The sequence below is a fragment of the Suricata suricatta genome, chromosome 1, assembly GCF_006229205.1.
Source record: "Suricata suricatta isolate VVHF042 chromosome 1, meerkat_22Aug2017_6uvM2_HiC, whole genome shotgun sequence".
Lineage (NCBI taxonomy): Eukaryota > Metazoa > Chordata > Mammalia > Carnivora > Herpestidae > Suricata > Suricata suricatta.
Window position 1 is genome coordinate 151,450,325 of NC_043700.1, and position 19,965 is coordinate 151,470,289.

The 19,965-nt window shown below is 34.2% G+C and overlaps 1 protein-coding gene across 11 annotated transcripts in view; it reads right to left on the reverse strand.

The window, feature by feature from the left end:
- Positions 1 to 19,965, reverse strand: part of EXOC1 (exocyst complex component 1) — a 60,242-nt gene that overhangs the window by 18,116 nt on the left and 22,161 nt on the right. For 6 of the 11 annotated variants that reach the window (XM_029945676.1, XM_029945661.1, XM_029945646.1 and 3 more), the window contains 5 exons: positions 19,661 to 19,714; positions 12,036 to 12,185; positions 5,799 to 5,904; positions 1,692 to 1,736; positions 271 to 434 (listed from right to left, as the gene is read on the reverse strand). In XM_029945676.1, the coding sequence (XP_029801536.1) occupies positions 271 to 434; positions 1,692 to 1,736; positions 5,799 to 5,904; positions 12,036 to 12,185; positions 19,661 to 19,714 (519 nt within the window). The remainder of the gene's footprint in view (positions 1 to 270; positions 435 to 1,691; positions 1,737 to 5,798; positions 5,905 to 12,035; positions 12,186 to 19,660; positions 19,715 to 19,965) is intronic. The other 5 variants (XM_029945673.1, XM_029945672.1, XM_029945675.1 and 2 more) reach the window with 3 other exon arrangements.

Sequence of the window (19,965 nt, forward strand, 5' to 3'; positions counted from 1 at the left end):
TCTTTACTTTTATAGTTGGCTCAAAGAACTTAGATTAGAGATGCAAGCACTTAGTGATTTATAATAAATTTTAATAAAGCTATTATGTCAATGAATTGATAATACATATTTCAGTTGCCATTTGACTAGCAATTTTTTCAGATTCAGAATTGGAAAGTAAGATAGTGTTAATTAAGAGAGACAACAGAACCCAAATTTTTGAACACACTTGCAAACTGCTGTTAGAAAACTAATGTTAATGTTTAAGAAGTCCTTGTTATTTTATTTTACCTTATCAAATTTGGTCCTGTCAGCAACGTCGAGATCAGAGGCAGACATGTTTCCCATATCCAACAAAGAAGATGACTGTGATCTGCGATTCCCTGAACTCTGAACACTGAGTTTATTTAGACTAGAAGTGGATCCAGTTAATTTCCCAGAACTTCCATGAAGACCTAAGAAATAACAGAACTTTGAAAGTTGTGACCTTCATGAAGACAGATCTATAGTGTAAACCAGGGCTGTCCTCTACTGTCTCCGTCTTCCAGTGCTCATATTAGTTATCACACAAGCCTACCACATGGACGGGCTGTACAGTGTCCTGCTCCTTCATTAACATTTGTCCTATCCGTGAGCATATTGTAAAGAGCAGCAAAACTACACAGATCCACAGAATAGGACTGGAAGGGATCTGAAAGATCACATGATCTATATCTTGCCCAGTCTTAGCAAAGTTGTCTGGTATTTCTAGACTAAACTAGATAAAGATTTCCTTCCTACTCAAAAGACATGAATATGGATGAAGGTCAATGACTCCTTAGTGTACTAGCTAACATGACTTTTTTATTTCTGAAGAAAACAGCCATATCCCAATATTACTTGCCTCCACATTAAAAATGAAAATATTTGGTTGAACCATACAAACTGCCAGTACTCCATCACTCTTGCACTATAAAAAGTCAGTTACATATGATTCAACATAACACATTCCTGAACCCAGAAACTCTGTTTTTATAGTAAGTGAACTGATCAACTATAGTTCTTTAAAAACTAAACAAAATGAAGAGAAAATAAAAACTACCCTGGAAACTTGTTAAATTTAAAATACAACTAAAATATAATATATACACCATGAACTGCATAATATAGGACATCTTTGTTTAGCTATAAACACACATATCCATTATAACCATGAGGAAAAATGAGAACAATGTGGCTGAACAATGTTCTATGGACATCGAAACATTAAAGGCTTCCCTTTTTACAAGAAAATGTAATATTTTTATTCAGAATTGAATGTAACTTTTTTAATTCTCTGAAATATTTCTCAGTTAACCTGTATTATTTGCTGATGGTCAGAAGGGACAGATAAAGATACAATAAGGACAAGTAAAGACATAAACTTCAGTTTCATTATGCAAAATCTGACCATATCTGTAACAATTTTTATAGTTTTTAAACACGGCCTGAAAAAAGAAGTTTAATGGTTAAGCCTTTCACAAATTCCTGACTACTCACCATATATTTTAAACTACATTTCTTGAATGTAGCCATACCATTATCATCATGTTGGTTTCCTTTCACCAATCAATACCTGGCAACTCAGAGCAATTAATATTTTTGGTGTAACTTTTTTCAAGACAAAAAACTAATCTCTAGACATTAAACAAACATGCATTGAGAATACCTACTAATACACTAAGCATACTCACTCTCTGTTTCCTGTTTGACAGCACTTTCTTTTCGAGGCAGTGTAGCTGTGATGGATTAGGTTGCAAGCATCAAAGACAAAGACAAGTTAATAAACTGCAATTTGCACAAACCATGCACAAGAGGAAGTTAAAGCTCTAGTTTAAAAGACACATGCAAAGAACCATGAGCATCAAGTAACAAGAGGTGCAACATATGTTTAGTTGGGTCAGCTATTGGTTGACAAATTCTGAGAGAAAAACACTTTACTAGTAATTTATTATTTTTACTCATATATTTGGGTAAAAAAAATCTATATTTATCAGCCCCCACCCAATACTTTTAAATGATTTTTTTTAAGTTTATGCAGCTAGTATATTTAAATTTAAAAGACTACATTTGAAAGTTTTGGTTTCTGAAAAAAAAACACAGTTCAAGTAAACGTGTTTTTTAAAATTTTATAAAAATCATTTTATTTTATTTCATCATAGTAAGTATGCTCTTTAATCCCCACCTCCTATTTCACCCATCCCCCTACCACTTCCCCTCTGGTAACCCATCAGTTTGTTGTCTATAATTAAGAGTCTTTTTCCTTTGCTTGTTTGTTTCTTAAATTCCACGTATGAGTGAGATCATATGGTCAGGTAAAAGTTTAATAGAGTGGAAATTTATTAGAATGAAGTTGCAGACTTTGACATTAAGCGCATATCTGAGTCTCCATGGTACTAAATAATGTTATACCACACCTGCTAAAAAAATTACATGAGTGAGGCTTTAAAATCGTTCGAAAATATAAACCTGAACTACTTAGTAGCTGGCTTTGTAAACACCTAGGATGAAAAGTATATATATAAAATACTAATTATCAAGAGATGGGAGGATGAAAGGGTAAAGCAAAACGAACAGGTTTAATATAGGAATTTGAGCTCTTTTTGGGTCTTCTGGCATTTCTTTTGTTCTAAAACTTCTCTCTATATAATATTTATTAGATCAGCTATAGAGATCATCTTGTGAAACATCCTAAACTCAAATTTGAAGTTGATGTGAAAGGCAAAGAAAGAAATTACAGAATGAAAGAGAAAATTAAAAGAATGTAACTATAACCTATAAATATTTTAAAAACAGAACAATGTGTCAACTGTCACTATCCCTGCCAAATTTCAAGGCAAAAGCCCAAGTATGAGCTACTACCCTGTCGTAGCAGGGTTTTATAGATCTTTCTAGCCCTAACTATATGACACTCAAAGGAGTATGAAATAATAAGGCTGACATTAAAGTGTCAAGGAGGGATTCTGCTGGAGCTACTAGCTGGTCAATCTTAACAGTACCTTCTGGTGACCTTAAGGTGTCACTATACTAAGTTCACCAGTTTCTGAGCAAAGGCTAGCACTTCATACACTTATTATTATTATTATTTTTTTTTGTAGCCAATAAAGTGTATGGTTACTAGTAAGGCCACTTAACAATCTGGGGCTCATAAAAGCCTACATTATTTATCAGCAAAAAGCAACAGTATTCAGGTAACCCTTTAAATATCTTGAAATAATCCCCACTAGACTGTAAACTTCACGAGAGTAGGGTCTTTGCTTATTACTGCATTCTCAGTACCTAGCAGTGCTTATTATATAATAGGTAATTAATATTTATTACTTTCTAGCCAGCACTGAATTCAGTCTTGTGTTTCAGACTCCTTTAGGAATTAACAAGATTCTTAGTTTAGTGCAGAAACATAGAATAAAAAATAATTTGACATACCACTTCTGAGATTTTGGAATATTAAATACAAGGGAGGCAGTAATTATATAAATGCATATGCCAGTGGACTAAAATAAGATGTGTGTGTATTATCTTAGCTATAGAAAGAAAAAACTAGTAATTTTAAAAAGTTACAAAATTTCCTTTGCTGCCATTGCATTAAGTACATTTGTAGAACACAAAGGGGAAACACCCCCACCAAAATATCCATCTTGGAGGGAAAATTCCATGCCTCTGAGTTTATCAAAGTAAACCTATTAATCAAAAAAGGCAATGACCTACATAAAAACATCACAGAGAAAAATTATTTACTGGCATTTTTCATTACTTGGAATTATTTGAACTAAAGTAATGTTAAAGTTGAGTCGAGTGGTTCAAAGATTATTTCCCTGAATCTTTATTACTATATTGACTATACCTTTCCTTTTGTAAAGTATGTTCCATCTGACTTTCTATTCTTATTAGCTCTATGACCCAGTGTTTTCAGAAGAAGTAAAAAATCAAAGATTTAAATTTTATTTATAATTACTTTTGATTCATGTACAAGTTATCTTTCCCAAACTACAGGCATCTATTTTACTACTAAAAGTTGATTTAAACATTATGTGAATCATTGAAAAAGTACTTTAAAAAATTTCATTCTACCTTACTTAGAATTTCTAAAGTCATCTCTATTTAACTTGTCCTCTGAATTGTTTATTATTTATTTTATCTTCTCTTGTAGCTAATGATATCAAAATCACTGAAACTGTAATTTTCTCGTAACATCAACCATCATAAATTATTCTCCTGTTATAATTTGATACATAAGAAGAGATATCATTTTAATGCTGGTTTAAAATTATAAAAGTGCCTTCTAAACTTCTAATTCAAAAATATTTTAAAGTATTCCCTCCTTCATAGAAGAGAAAAAAAAAAGAATTTAATTTTCAGGTTAATGCAATGATAACATTAAGAAACTATTGTACTTGATTTAAATTATATTTTTATTACATGATTTATTTCAGTGTGAACCTTAACCATGATAAACTATTATAATACTGGGATTAATAACCTCCTAAAGAGGTAATCTTAGAAAGATTTCTCTTTTGCTTCCAGTTTTCATATAACTGTAGAAGAGTTCTCTCAAAATACAATGGTTCACTAACAAGTGGTGACAAATATACTAAATGGAAACATTAAACATGTAACTGAATTAATATGATGCTTACTAAAAAAAAAAAAAAAGCATAACATACCCACAGTGAAACATTAACAAGGATATAAACACACTGCTGTTTAAGAACAATTAACCTTTAGGATGAGTTAGCATTTCCGTTTCCAAAAGCCTATTGTCCCAAGATTCTCATCGGTTTCGTTACCTAAGTATAACATATTTGTACTCAGATTCAAAACATTTCAAAAGTCTGGACTAGTATAATATATTAGTGTTAAAAACAACAACAACAATGAATTATTAGATAATTACCCACTAAAGACAGTCTTCTCTGTCCTAAAGAAAAGAATGGAAAGATGGGCTATCAATTTCAATCCTGTTTCCTGTTTACCAGAAGTTGCTTAGGGCATAGGCTCCTTTCAACAAGCAAATGCTAAACTCATTATTCTAAAGGGGAACTATGCAGACACACTGAGTACACATTGTAGCCATTTAAGGCCAGGTTTTGACTTGAATAGGCACAGAACTCCATCCAAAAGGAACTCCAGAGATGGGTACATGCAAGAGCAGAATGTGGCCTCAGCAAATCACCTTCCTTGCAACTTGATACTTTCACTGGTTATCCTTTCAAATCATGTTTCTGTCCACTTAACATATTTAGAAGCAACAGAAAATAACATGCTTAAAAAATATCCCTTTGGAAAAATAAGGTATAATCACAGGAGAAATTTGGGTGATGGTTTTATGGCCCCTTGATGGGGAGAAAACACAAACTTCTTTTTGATTCAACATAGCCAGTGAGAAGTAAGAAGCCAGGAATCACTTTCATTTCCCTGTAAAGAGCAATGACTTGAGAGATCAATGATTTGCCCCAATGGTTACAAAAGGTCTTTTAGGAAGTCAGAAACTGAACTCTCAAGGTGTGTGTCTCTTAGCCTCCTACTTTCTCTACCAGATCGCACTCCATTTTCCGGTCAACTGCTTTATCTATGAATAGATGCTTTCATTTATGGCCTGAATTCACAATTGCTATCAGATTCATATACTACAGAATATTAGTAAAAACCATATTTATAGATATAAATATTTGTTCTGTGAAATATCTGTAAATCAAACCAACACATTAGACTTACTTTTTCATCAATTCTACTGTATCTTCTTTCATTATGCTCAAGAAGTCTTAGAATTATTTGTCATAAATAAAACCACTTTAGCTTACCAAACTTCTTGCTTTCTTTAGTTGTGCCAGTCATCTTGATCTTTGCAACTTCAAAGAAATCTTTAATTTCTCTTTCATACAGTCGTGATAAATAATCCATGTAATTCTTAAAATAAAAGTAACAGGTACTTCTTATTTAAAAAAAATATATATAACAATTATATCCCCCCAAATCCTTTGTGCTTGTTTTAAATTTTGTGGTCTAAAATTCTGATGGATTTCATAGGATATAAAAAGTCGGCTGTTTTCTGTCTTAAAATAAAACTGAACAGGCATCAAAACAGCGATTTACAAATATAGGAAGTCGAATATAATCACACTTATGTTTTCATTTTTACATATTATCTTTCACTGACTTAAAATATAGTTGCAATCATACTGCACAGGATATCTGGCTCGGAGCAATCCTGTTTCCCCAGTCTCACACTTTAATGATGGAACGGTATTATGGTTTATTGATGTACTGCAATGCAGCAAACCAATCCCCTAACACAGAGGGATCTGCTATATTTTGCTACACTAGACCATGTTACAACAAGCTTTTCAGCTTTAATGAATAATTGGAATAATCTCCTAAGGGTAGAAATACAGGACCAAAGTATATGGGAATCTTTATAACTGTTCTTCCATATTACTATGTTGCTTTTAAAAACAATCACACCAACAGACAGTATCCATGGTAAAAAGGAGTACATTCAGTTTCAGTGTACTCTATCAACAAGGGTATTAAGGTATATCAAAACAGGTTATTTTCAATAATCTTTCAATAAGCTTAAGGTATTTAGGTACACCAAAATAGGTTTCAATAATAATTTAATTCTAATTAGCACATCTTATAGTTATCACAATTAATTTATTTTTTGAAAACAATTTGATTTACTCTAGCTCAAATGGAAACATCTATAATTTAACATTCAAACTCATTTCTTCATCATATCTGATTATGACATAAAAATATTTAATGCTTTCAGGAAGGATTCTTTTTTTTTTTTTTTAATGTTTTATTTTATTTTTGATACAGAGAGAGACAGAGTATGAGAGGGGGAGGGTCAGAGAGAGAGGGAGACAGAGAACCGGAAGCAGGCTCCAGGCTCTGAGCTAGCTGTCAGCACAGAGCCTGACGCGGGGCTCGAACCCACGAACGTGAGATCTGACCTGAGCCGAAGCCGGAGGCTTAACCGACTGAGCCACCCAGGTGCCCCGGAAGGATTCTTTAACAGTGGGAGACCATATATTTTTCCCAGTCCTATATTATATGTGTATACAGTTTGACTAAATTTAAATAACTCCATGGCAGAAAAACTATACTTGCCTATTCTTTTAAATTTATCAGGGAATCTACACTTCAGCTTCATTATTTCAAATTAAAACATTCAGTTTTAAAGCAGGTTTACATTGCTTATAAACTATCATAAGCTTATATTATCCTTACAAAATAGTATTTGGGTGAAACATGGTATACAGATTCTGCTTTTTTCAATTATTATAGGCAACATATATTTCTCAGATAATCTCTGCAATAAAACTTAGTGAAATTGGCAAGTCCTTCCCATGATCTTTGCATAAATTTAAAAACAAATGTAAACTGTGGCGCCTGGGTAGCTCTGTCAGTTGTGTCCAACTCTTGATTTCAGGTCATGATCCCAGCATTATGGGGTAGAGTCCCGTGTTGGCTCTGTGTTGTTAAGCATGGAGCCTGCTTGGGATTCTCTTTTTCCCTCTCCTCTGCTCATGCTCACGCGCGTGCTTTCTCTCTCTCAAATAAATAAATAAAGTTTTAAAAAATAAAAATTTTAATGTAAATTAAAATATACCCTAAAATTAATTCCTATTTCATTGGGCTGTCACACTTTTTCAATGTCTAATTTTTTCAATTTTAAATTGTGATAAAAATCTTGATCACTGCAAATCAGTAAATAGTTGACAAACGGGAAATTAGCTTCACACAATTTGTAAAATCTTCACCAGTGGTTTCTACTCAAATAACTCAACATAACAGACTGCATTCCAATACCCAGATTGTTTAAAGTACACATTACTACCCAAGCAACTTAATTTCAAAACAGTTCCTCTGGTATCTAGGTGACCTGAGCAGACTATTAAAAATCATCCCCTTTTCTAATGCAACTCCAAGGACTGGATACCGTTTTTTCAAGTATGTATCAGAACTCATTGGTGGGAAAGGCCACAGACAGGTGTGATCATCAGTTCATTCATTTACCAAATTCTGAAGGAAGTCTCTCCTGAGGGGCCGCTTAGCTCCTTATATATAGCACCTTAAATTTAGCTGTCATGAGTTTAAATACTGTTGTCTCAGGCAGTCTCTTCAACTTTATGTTGTGCTGACTGCAGGCTTACAGAGGTCTCTGTATTTATTTTCTTTACACCAAATGTAAATTCCACAGATGTAGAACTGAAGTTGAGAGAATATATCTGAGAAACTTCAAGACTGACTGTGAACCTCAGGAGATTATTAGGAGAGCAGAGCTCATTTCCTATCCAAACATGGATGGACCATCTCTATTACTAATCGCTCCACATGAATAACCAAGCCAGATAGGGGTCACAGTCCTGGGGAGGAAGGAATCTGTGCAGTTGAGCTATTTTCCATAAGCTCTAATTATGTAGGTAAAAAATCAGGGCTTTCCTTAGAGCCAGCCATAAGTAGAGCTGGGGCAGTGCCTAGTGATTCTTAGCCCTTAAAGAATGTGAAATAGGCTTTTCTTGTTCCTGCCAAATAGTGTAAGCTGTGGACACCCAACCAAGTGCAAATGGTATCTGGATTAAATTATCAGTTCTTATTAAAGAAGTCCTGGTTTGTCTGTTTACTTCTTTCTTTCTTTTCTTCTTTCATTCCTCTCTTCCTACTTCCTTTTAAATAAAATCTTGTTTTTGATAACACTTCAGCAATCAAATTAGATTATGAGGTAAGATACAGTCTGTCAAAAGTTCAAACCACAGCATCAAGTAATGTTCCTGGGAAATAAGTCAATTTCATTTAAAAAAGCTCATTAATATTGTCAATCAAAAATTACTGTGAGGGGAGAATGATTCCATAAATCAGTGCTAGGCTGGCTATTGTCTTCTTTCTTCACTTAAATTACATTCATGAATACTGCATTATATATAAAGATAGGGCAATGAGAACACAATTAGGCAAAAATCTTATTGATTACTTTACTTATTTGAATATTCACTAGGGACAAAGCACTTGTTGGCACAAAACTCTTAAGGAGATATAATAGTGTTTAATTATTCAAAATATTAATCCTCCTAAAATTTCAAAAGGCAAAGAGTTCCAGTACTGTAAATACTTTTCCTTAAGATATCTCCAAATCAGAATTCTGTTGAATGAAAATAAAACAAAATATAACACAACAGTAGAGTTGCAAAACACTTAAAAGACTAATTCCGAGGAACAAAAATAATCTTACCTAAAATACCTAGCCAAATAAGATGTACATACAGACCTTAGGACATTCATATTCTCTTTGAAAAGCATTTTTTAAATTATAGTTTAAAAATATCATTTATTTTACCAAGGTTTATGTCCCCTTTCTTATGATCTCAGTTTAGAAGTAAGGGGAGCCAGGTCTTACTTTAAATGAGCAAAGGCACTTTGAAGAGAAAATACATAAAGACTGATTTACAAGAATGTCCTATTGCCAAATATGTTCATATTGATACACTGGTAGGACTATACAAACTATTTTTTCTTATCATCATAGTTCTCATTAATTTCTACCTAATCTATGGCCTTCTCATGAAGCATAAACCTAAGACTAGAGGAAATTGTAATAATTATTTCAGTAAGTATGAAGATAAAATGGGTTCATGCATAAATATTAATCCCCTAAAAGAATAATCTTCATTATAAAACACTCTAAAAGAGAGCGCCACTTTTTGAATAAAACTAGGAAAAACTTTTGCAAGCCAAACTGGCAAACACTAATTTTGCTAGCTAAATTCTGTCCTAAGCACATGGGTTGAAGGGGAAGAGGCTTTATATTAACAATCTCAATATTTTTGTTTTTATTCCAGGAAACAAAACACATCACTCTTTCCAAAGCAAGAACATCTCTTAAGGTCATATTGTCCACATAAATTATTACTAATTATTAAAGTAGTTTGTACCTTACTTAAATTTATTAACTTTTGAAATCCAAATTTATAAAAACATATAAATAAAAGATTTTACTTGTTTTTCAAGGTATTTTTAGACTTTTAGGTAAACTACTATTATACCTGTATATAAATAAGGCTATTTATATATTTGAATTAGGTAGCAATTTTTTAGCTCCCTAAGTGACATGGTCAATTTCAATACTAAAGGTCACAGCAGAAATGCCAGAAAAGTATTGTATCCATGGCTTCCTGCCACAATAGCCATTTATTAAAGCTAAATCATACAATGTGTTTCTACGGCTCAAAGCCCACCCAAACCCCCTCCCTCACCTCCTGCACAGTAAAAGCCAAATCCTTATCAATGGGTACAGCACACTTCCCGATCTGTCCTGCCCCACCCCGCTTTACCTCTCTCCAGTCTTCTTCTAGGGTCCTGTCTCTGGCCCTCTGTGCTCCAGCTATGCTGGCTTCCTACTGCTCTTCCCACATATCAGGCAGGCTCTTAGCATAGGAAACCTGTACTGTGCCTGGAAAGCCTTCCCCAAGAAACTCCCACTGTTCACCACTGCTAATTTTTTTTAAAGATTTAAAAAATAATCTCTACACCCAACATGGGACTTGAACAAACCTGAGATCGAGGATTGATCTCAGGCACTGGGCTCCCCTCACCCTTGATTTTTTTTTTTTTTTTTTTAAGTAGACTCCATGCTTAGCATGGAGCCCAACGCAGGGCTTGAACTCACAAACCTGCGATCAAGACCTGAGCTGACATCAAGAGTTAGACACTTAATCGACAGAGCCACCCAGGTGCCACTCACCCTTGCTTATTTTTAAAATCTATGCTCAAATGTCACCTTTTCAATGCCTTATTTGAAACTATGGCCTTCCCCCAGTCTTGGCATTTGCTGCTTTATTTTCTCCAGAACACTCAACAGTACTTTCTAACATACAACTGACTTTTTTTTTCAGTCTTTCTTCACCAAAACATGGGCTATAAGAAGGCAAATATTTGCCTGGTTCTTTCAGTACTGTGTCTCTAGCATTTAGCAAAAAGCAGGTGTTCAATTCATACAGGAATGAATGACTCATCTTCTCCAATTGCTAATGTTTATAGTACTGCTCTTTTAGTCTCCAAACCTAGAAAGTTTGGCATCATCCTGTCTCTTCCATCCTTGGAGTCTTTCTTTTGGTTTATATTCTCTATTTCTACTACTATCTTCCTGATTTGGATTACATTTCATCTGAATTATTACGTTAGGTTCTTAATGAATTTGCCTCACCTCGTCTTTTCCCATGTATGAGGAATGCTATTAGGTCTCATGGCTCATCCTTTTCAACATAATTTCTTGCTGCCCGAGAGTATGATATTTCTACTTCAGCTGGCCTTGCATCCTCATTGTTCTGAAAGGGGCCTACTCTCCCACCTTTGTCTGCATGTCTTGCTCCTCGTCCCTGGAATGCCTTTCGTCTTTTTTCTGGTTTATCTAATCCCACTAACTATTTAAAAACTCAATTCAAATCCAGTATCTGTCACAAAGTTTTCCTCCATGGCTTTAGGACACGGATTTCTCTTCTCTAAATTCATTTTCAGTTCAGCACTTAATTTTTTGCTGATTGTTTTAAGTGTAATTGCTCTTCCCAGTCAGATATAAGGTTCTTTGGAAGTAGGGCTTGTTTGTTAGGCCCTGGGTACCTGGAATAGTGATATGCTTGCTTTATAAAGAGGCAATCTGCACTTGGTTAATCAAACACATTATCAATTCTTAGAGGGCAATGCCACACTTAGACATTTTCATACTCTCTAGTTTCTATACTGCATAGAAAGAAACTCAGGGAATAATTATTGCATTTAACTAATCTGAATGATATTTAAGACCACAGTACCGCCTACGACCATATTAAACTGGAGTTTGAAATTGAGCTCTTCTTTACCCAAGTAAATGAAATAAATGTTCTGCCTGGTTAAATGAGCACTCAGAAATTCAATTATTTTCTGCTTCCTGAAGAATGTACTACAATATTCAAATGTCATGTGGGGAACTGAATACATGATCTCTTGATTCTAGAAGATTATGCTCCACACTCACGGAGTAATTGCTATCAAATTCATACCTTTGTTAGGCCCTCATATTTCCCATAATCTGTACTCTTTAGCCACTCCATCAACTTGGCATATCGAAGCAAGTCTCTATGAAATGGATGATGATTGGGTAGAGCCAGTTCAACAGAGTGCTGAGCAAGAGTTGAACTCTGATCGTGACCCTAGAGTGAGTAAATAAGTAAATAAATAAATTGACACTACAAAGAAACATGTTGTCATTGAAAATTCTAAGAAATGACCAAATGTAGCCAAAGAAAAGCAAAGGAAGATAGAAAGGAAGATAAAAACCAAGTACTTACTTATCTTCTTTTATCATCCTGTGTAAGCTCACCAAATGCTACCACCATAAAGTCATAAACATGCAAGAATGGCACTCTGATAAGTCAACTACTTATGTCATCTTCTAAAGGAATTGACAATGAATGTTTTAAGCAAGCTCTTCTCTCCCATACTATACCATTTAACAATTTACTACGCAAATAAACTTCACAATACAACTGTATTGAGAAACACATCAAATAAGGAAGTCATTCAAAACAAACTGTCAACATCTATGCTATTTCTATTAGAGCCTACAATATTTAAAACCATGGTTAAAACATATGGGATATAGAATTTTAGAACTAGGAAGTACCACACATGATGATACCCTGGGCTTCCCTGGATAATCCTTAATAATAGTATAATTTTAATTTTTCTAGTAGTTTATTAATAAATAACTATACCATGATTTTAAGACTTGATAAGCCTTTTATACAAATAAATTAGTAAGTTATCAAACAGTCCTAGGTGATGTATCTTGACTTTTATTTTGAAAAGTATAGACCTGGAAGATCACCTGATCCAATAGCCTTATTTTCTAGAAGAGGAAATTGAAACTTAAAGAGTTAAGCGATTTGCTCAGATCACACTGGAGGAAAGCATGAATTGGAACTTCAGTCATGTGAGTCTCACTTCTATTTTCTTTTAAAAACATACTTAGCCAGCCTCAAAAATTGTAAATGCCAACTAGTCACTGGTATCTAAAATACATACACACACCAATAAAAATCTTCCCAGCCCTCTTTTGAAATACTCTAGCTCTCTTTCTCTGCTACTGGATCAGTATTTGTCATGGAACATAAAGCCAGGGTCTAAGACATGGGGAGCTGAAAGATTAAAAGAGTTGATTCCCCTTGAAAATATTAGTTCCCAAGAATAAGGAAAGGGGGGGGTAAAAGATGGATTTGACGTCATTCTGACTTGATCTAATTTGCCTTGTCAGAAGTTATGCATTAGCATTCTGTGAAAATAACACAGTGACTGAGTTTTGGGGTTGGTTAACTCATTTCCTAGTAAAGTTACCTAAACCTAATTATGTGTGTATTATACTAGCTGACATAAATTGGTTGAATTTAAATTCTTTTAAAAGAGGTTGCTTCTATCTAATTTATCTGCTTTACTATATACATAAAAATAAGAACTTAGTGGTTATGGACTTTTTAAAATAATTTCTTTTAAATACATAGTATCCAGAAAAAATTTCCTGGATTAGGGAAACAGAATTCTCTAGTAACTGAGATGTACCTTTAGAGTAAGAAAGATAGGAATATAAGACACTGTAAGTAATAAAATATCATTGTCTGAGTTCCTTCTTTGTTAAAGCTTTCAAATCATTCTGTTGGAGAATTTTCTTCTTATGAGATTATATCCTCAACTTAAAATGGAAATAAATATAAGGACCGATTATATAGAAATTACATGTAAAACTATATAGAGCAATCAATATATTTCTTAAAAATTTTTTTTAAATGTTTATTTACTTTTGAGAGAGACAGAATATGAGTGGGGGAGGGACACAGACAGAGGGAGACACAGAATTTAAAGGAGGCTCTTGGCTCTGAGCTGTCAGCACAGGGGCCGACACCAGGCTCAAACTTACATACTGTGAGATCATGACCTGAGCCCCTATATATTTCTAAGATTAATCTTATTAATATATACTTAGGAAATTGGACCAGAGATAGCAGAAAAGTTGTCAGACAACTAGATGACCAATTCAAAATAAGAAGAACCAGAAAGGCTGAGACAATATAAGTTCACAGCTATCATAGACATTATATACAAGGTATACAGTGTATATAGGTCCATGATCCCTTCCTGTAGTTCTAAAATATAAAAGGCTCAGAAAACTCAGTTTAAATTTGGTGCCAAATCTATTTTGGTGACAAAACTTGACCTAAACTGACATGAGGCTAGTTATACTGTTTGGAATGATTATTCATATTTTTTGGTGTTGGACTATTGTGTGCCTAATCACAGAGCCCAGCTCCAGACCCTTCTGGAGTGGTTATGTAATATACACTATATGTACTATTTTACTTTTCTAAAATCTGAAAAATTCTAAAAGGACAGCTGATCCCAAGAGTTTTGGATGTTCTCTTTTTGAAATGGCTGACTGTGTGAACCTTCTTTTTTGAATGGCTGACTGAGTATAAAACAATCACATTTTCCAAAAGAATCATTGTAGACTAAGAGTTACAGTGTTGAAAAATGGAACTATTCTATATACTTGGAATGCCTGATCACCTACATTATTTTCTGTGAAGTAGAGACTTCACAATAAATATGAACAAAATTACTAATATTAAATAAAACATAGTTATTATCACTGGACTATACTTCATCTCTCACCACAGTTGCCATAGGTTTGTGAGACAGGCACTCTCCTACACTGTTGGTGGGAATGTAAACTGGTGCAGCCGCTCTGGAAAACAGGGTAGAGGTTCCTCAAAAAACTGTCCATAGAACTCCCTTATGACCCAGCAATAGCACTGCTAGGGATTTACCCAAGGGATACAGAAGTGCTGATGTATAGGAGCACTTGTACCCCAATGTTCATAGCAGCACTGACAACAGTAGCCAAATCATAGAAAGAGCCTAAATGTCCATCACCTGATGAGTGGATGAAGAAGATGTGGTATATATACACAATGGAGTACTACATGGCAATGAGAAAGAATGAAATCTGGCCATTTGTAGGAAAGTGGATGGACCTCGAGGGTGTCATGCTAAGTGAAATAAGTCAGGCGGAAAAGGACAGATACCATATGTTTGCACTCATTAGTCTAACAGGAGAACAAGAGAAACCTAATGGAGGACCAGGGGAGGGGAAGAGTAAAGAGAGTTGGGGAGAGAGAGGGATGCAAAACTGAGAGACTATTGAATACTGAAAACGAACTGAGGGCTGAAGGGGGAGGGGGGGGAAGAGGTGGAGGTGATGGAGGAGGGCACTTGTGGGGAAGAGCACTGGGTGTTATATGGAAACTAACTTGACAATAAACTACTTAAAAAAATAAATTCTTTATTAATAACAATATTAGACATCTTTTATCATCTAAAACAATCTTTCCCATTGATTTTTCTCAGTGATTCAAGACTCAAAATTGTTTTTTTTATTTGTTTAAAAAATTTTTTTTACTTTATTTATTTTGAGAGAGACCAAGACAGTATGAGTTGGGGAGGGGCAGAGCGAGAGGGAGAGAAAGAGAATCCCAAGCATCTCAAGCAGGTTCCTTGCTTCCAGCGCAGAGCTTGAACTCATGAAACCATGAGATCATGACCTGAGCTGAAACCAAGAATCTGAGGCTTAACTGACTGGGCCACCCAGATGCCCCCAAACCATTGTTTATGTTCTTGTAGAACTGTTCACTCAAGCCATTACATGTTACATTATATTATCTAATTAGAGTCAAGAAAGTTCTTCAATTAAAAATCATCTCCACCCTGGGGTTCCCTGGGTGGCTGTCAATTAAGCGTCCAACTTGGGCTCAGGTCATGATCTTGTGGTTCGTGGGTTCAAGCCCCATGTTGGGCTCAGTGCTGACAGGTCAGAGCCTGAAGCCTGCTTTGGATTCTGTGTTTCCTTCTCTCTCTGCCCATCCCCACTCACCCTCTGTCTCTCTCTCAAAAATAAACATTAAAAAATATTTGTAAAAACCTTCTTCTCCCCTAAAAATGGAGAAGTCCTAATGTTTGTAGAGGATTTAACAGTATACAGAGCTCTTTCATATACTACTATTCAAAGCTTTCTTTTGCAAACAGCATTTTAAGATCACCATCCCCTGGAAATTTCCCTTCTGCTATGAAAATCATTATCTTCAAACTATTACTATTAAGATAGATTAAATGTAATTACTGCTAACGGAAGATTTAATTTTAGAGAAAATGGTTCTAAAATAACTACAGAAAATAGGAAAATTAAAATTTTAAACTGTTCAATTCAATCAATAATATAGGTAACTGTCACTTCTAGAACTCTCATGTGTGCACAACTTTATTCTTTAAAAAATAAATAAATAAAATAAATTTTCAAAAAAATACCTTTTACACATTAAAAAAGTAAAGACATTGTTTAAAATGTTTTATCTTAAGTAATAATAAATTAGAAACAATAACAACTTATTGAATGCCTCTCACCATGCCAGGTTCCCTCTCTCTCTCCCTCACTCTCTTTCTCTCTCTCTCTCTCTCCACACACACACACACACACACACACACACACACACACACACAAATTCTAATGTTCATAATAACCTGTGGAGTACTTTTCTCATTTTAAAAATAGCAAAACTCTATTATAAACATAATTCAAAAACAGTATGATAGGTTTTATCCAAATTAATCTAAGACAAATATATTTTCTAAATACTTAGTGCATGATACATTTTCATCAGTGTATATATCACTGGACTTTGTGGCACAAAGAGGTTAATTAACTTGTCCCGGGTCACCCCGCTAGGAGGTAGCAGAGTCAGGGTTTTGAATCTAGGAAGTTTGGTTACACCATCCTACTCTTAACCACTGACTTTCAAACAGAAACGATACACTCACATTAAATGCTGAATACATTTTCAAGATTTGGGAACTCTTTCTGTATTATGGCATGTTTATTTTTGTTTTATCAAAGAAAAAAGAAAATCTGAACAAAGTTCTAATATCACAAAAAATGATCTTAATCATTAATTCTTTCTAAGCTTTTAACTATAGATTATTAACCTATGCTTAGAAAACTGAGAAACATGCTTAGGGGAATAATTTTTGTGAAATGAATTGACCATTGGTAGTATATTTTACAGACTTTATTTCAACATATGATGTTCCTAGAAATACATGTTGTAAGAAAAACTCCCAAACTTAAGCATACAGCAAAACCCGCACAGCTTCAGTTTTTTCTGGTTGTACTTGTAAATTTTTTTAAAGTTTATTTATTTATTTTTAGAGAGAGGGAGAGAGAGCACAAGCAGAAGAGCAGAGAGAAAGACAGAATCCCAAGCAGGCTCCACACCAATAGCGCAGAGCCCAATGCAGGGTTCAAACTCACGAACTGTGAGCAGAGATCAAAAGATGGATGCTTAACTGGCTGTGCCACCCAGGGGCCTCTTTCCTGGTTGTACTTTCAGTTCAGTGCATAATCATTTCTCATCCTATTGCAAACAACAATGTACACAATTATGAGGTCTCTGAGGAACCTCAAGGGGACAAAGAAGGGCAGAAAGCAATCATCCTTTCAAGCCAAATATTTCAAAAAACAACCAAAAGAATTTTTTTAAAGGAATACATTTGATGCAACTATTTCTTCAATTTCATTAGCCTTAATTTGACTGCCTGCTTTCAATATCAGAACCCTAATTAGTGTAACTGACCTAATTCTCTAGCTGAATATCTTCTTAGACACACAAATCCCTATTAAGTATAAAAATTATGAGTAAGAGTCTACCATTTCAATGGAAGCTGAGTGTGTAAGAAGATCTAGAAGAGCTAAAAGAATCTAGTCAGTTGTTAAAAACATGACTCTATTATATGTACATATAGTAATAAGTGAATAACATTTCAAGTGTCATTAAAATATAGCCAGGTGGAAATACTAATACGGAAGTTGCATCACGGAATCCCATCAGTGATTCCCAGATGCGAAGACTCTTTTTGCTGGCCTACAGCACTAAGAAACAAAAAGGATGGAAGAGTTTATCATAAAGGGAAATGTATTCATTTTAGAAGTCTGAAATATAAAGTCTCTTTTTTAGTGCCAAGATAAAAAGATAGTGAAAGTGGGTTCAATATTTCTTTTTTAAAGTATTTACTTCGTAAAATAAAAAATAGGTGACTTGGTAAATCTGCAAATTTTCTTTCTTTTAATTTCACTGATGTATGAATTTCAAAAAGACTAGGAATCAATGCTCTTAAATTACTGTTACCTTGTTATCAACAGATTATTGAATTTTTCTGTACAGAAGTTACACATCTTGAATATATATACATTTGCCAAAAACTTCACTGTACAGACTCTGTTCAAGTCTTGTCTCATCCATGATGCTATATCTGACAATCTAAATTCTCAGTAACCTCATTTTTGATTAAACCTTTTAGCATTTATATATATATACATATATAAACTATGTATACATAGTCATACAATTAACAATTTAATATATGCATTGCTATAGAGCTTTAAGTACATTAGTCTTAATGCCTCCTTATAAACATCTCAAGTTTAGGAGCCATTTATTATTCTTACATGTGGACTTCAGCAAGTATTTAATAGGCACACACAATGAAAATCCGGTGATTGACAAAGAGGTACTATAATATGGTCATCAAATTTTCCCAGTTAGTTTGTTCTACAACTAGGAACAGAGATATCCCATTTCCCAACTCTTTTGCTAGGTGACCTGATGCACTGAATTCAACACACAGAAACTCTCTTCAATACTTGGGACATCCTCCTCCTCCACTTTCTTCAGCACATCCTAGTTTGTTCCAACATTCTGGTTTTTTCAACATGCATCACTCACATAACAATACATATTAGATTTTCAGAATTGGAAGCATTAATATTAAACAAAGCCATTAGTTTATAAGGCAAGGAGGCAAAATCATCAATAACTGTATGTTACAAGCAGTTAAGGGCGCAGAAAGGACTACTGTTTACTTACTGATATTGCCAATACCATCTACAAATGTGGGTAACATCACTATCAACAATGTTATTTTTTAAAACTATGGAATTGTGCAGAAACAGATATTATTGAAATACTAATGTAAGAAAAATGGGATTAGTATTTCCTGTGTGACTTCTAGATTTACTTTTTTCTTGATACCTTTCAGGTCAAGTGAAACATTAAGAGAGGCTTCCCCAGTGTTTTGCTTGCATGCTTAGCTAGGAGGTCTTCCTTTTTGTTTGCATATGTTACTGCTATAATGACAATTACCCTTCCTGAGTATATATGTATCCCGCTTCCCTAGACTTCTCTAGCTTCCCTAGAGCTACTTGGGGACAGGATCAACTTCTCGTCTATCTCAACTAGATGCCTGGTATGCATCCCAATCACCTGGTAAATGATTTATACATAAATGAATGAGTGAATGAGTGAAAGAATGACAGGAAGAAAGGCAAGCATAATGAGATTAAATGCCTTTTTGGCCAAAAGAAACTTTTGGCTATTGGACATGAAAAAACTGCTATAAATATGGTTAACAGGCAGCTTAAGTCAGTAAAGTTATAATCTATAAAGATTCTGCTGCTGTTAAGTTTAGCAAACTTTACAGGAAAAAAAAAAAAGAATCAGAGAAGCTTAGCCAAATCTGATGTACTCACAGGCACCGAAAGAAAGTAGGACCTGTTATAGAGTTGAAGGAGGGCCTGAGTAAACTAATCAGAAATAAAATATAGTAAATACAATTTTTTAGAATACTGCAAAGTGAAAACAAAGTAAGAATACAATGTTTCAGACAGCATTTCTTGATGAACAAAATTTCTCTCATATTTTGGTCTAATAACCCTAAGAAAAGATGAAAAACATAAGAAATCTATTACAGCAATTAAAATGTCTTCTGTTCAAATCCCTCTGAGGTACTCTTAATATTATTAATATTAATATTATTGCCACAACCTCAATTATA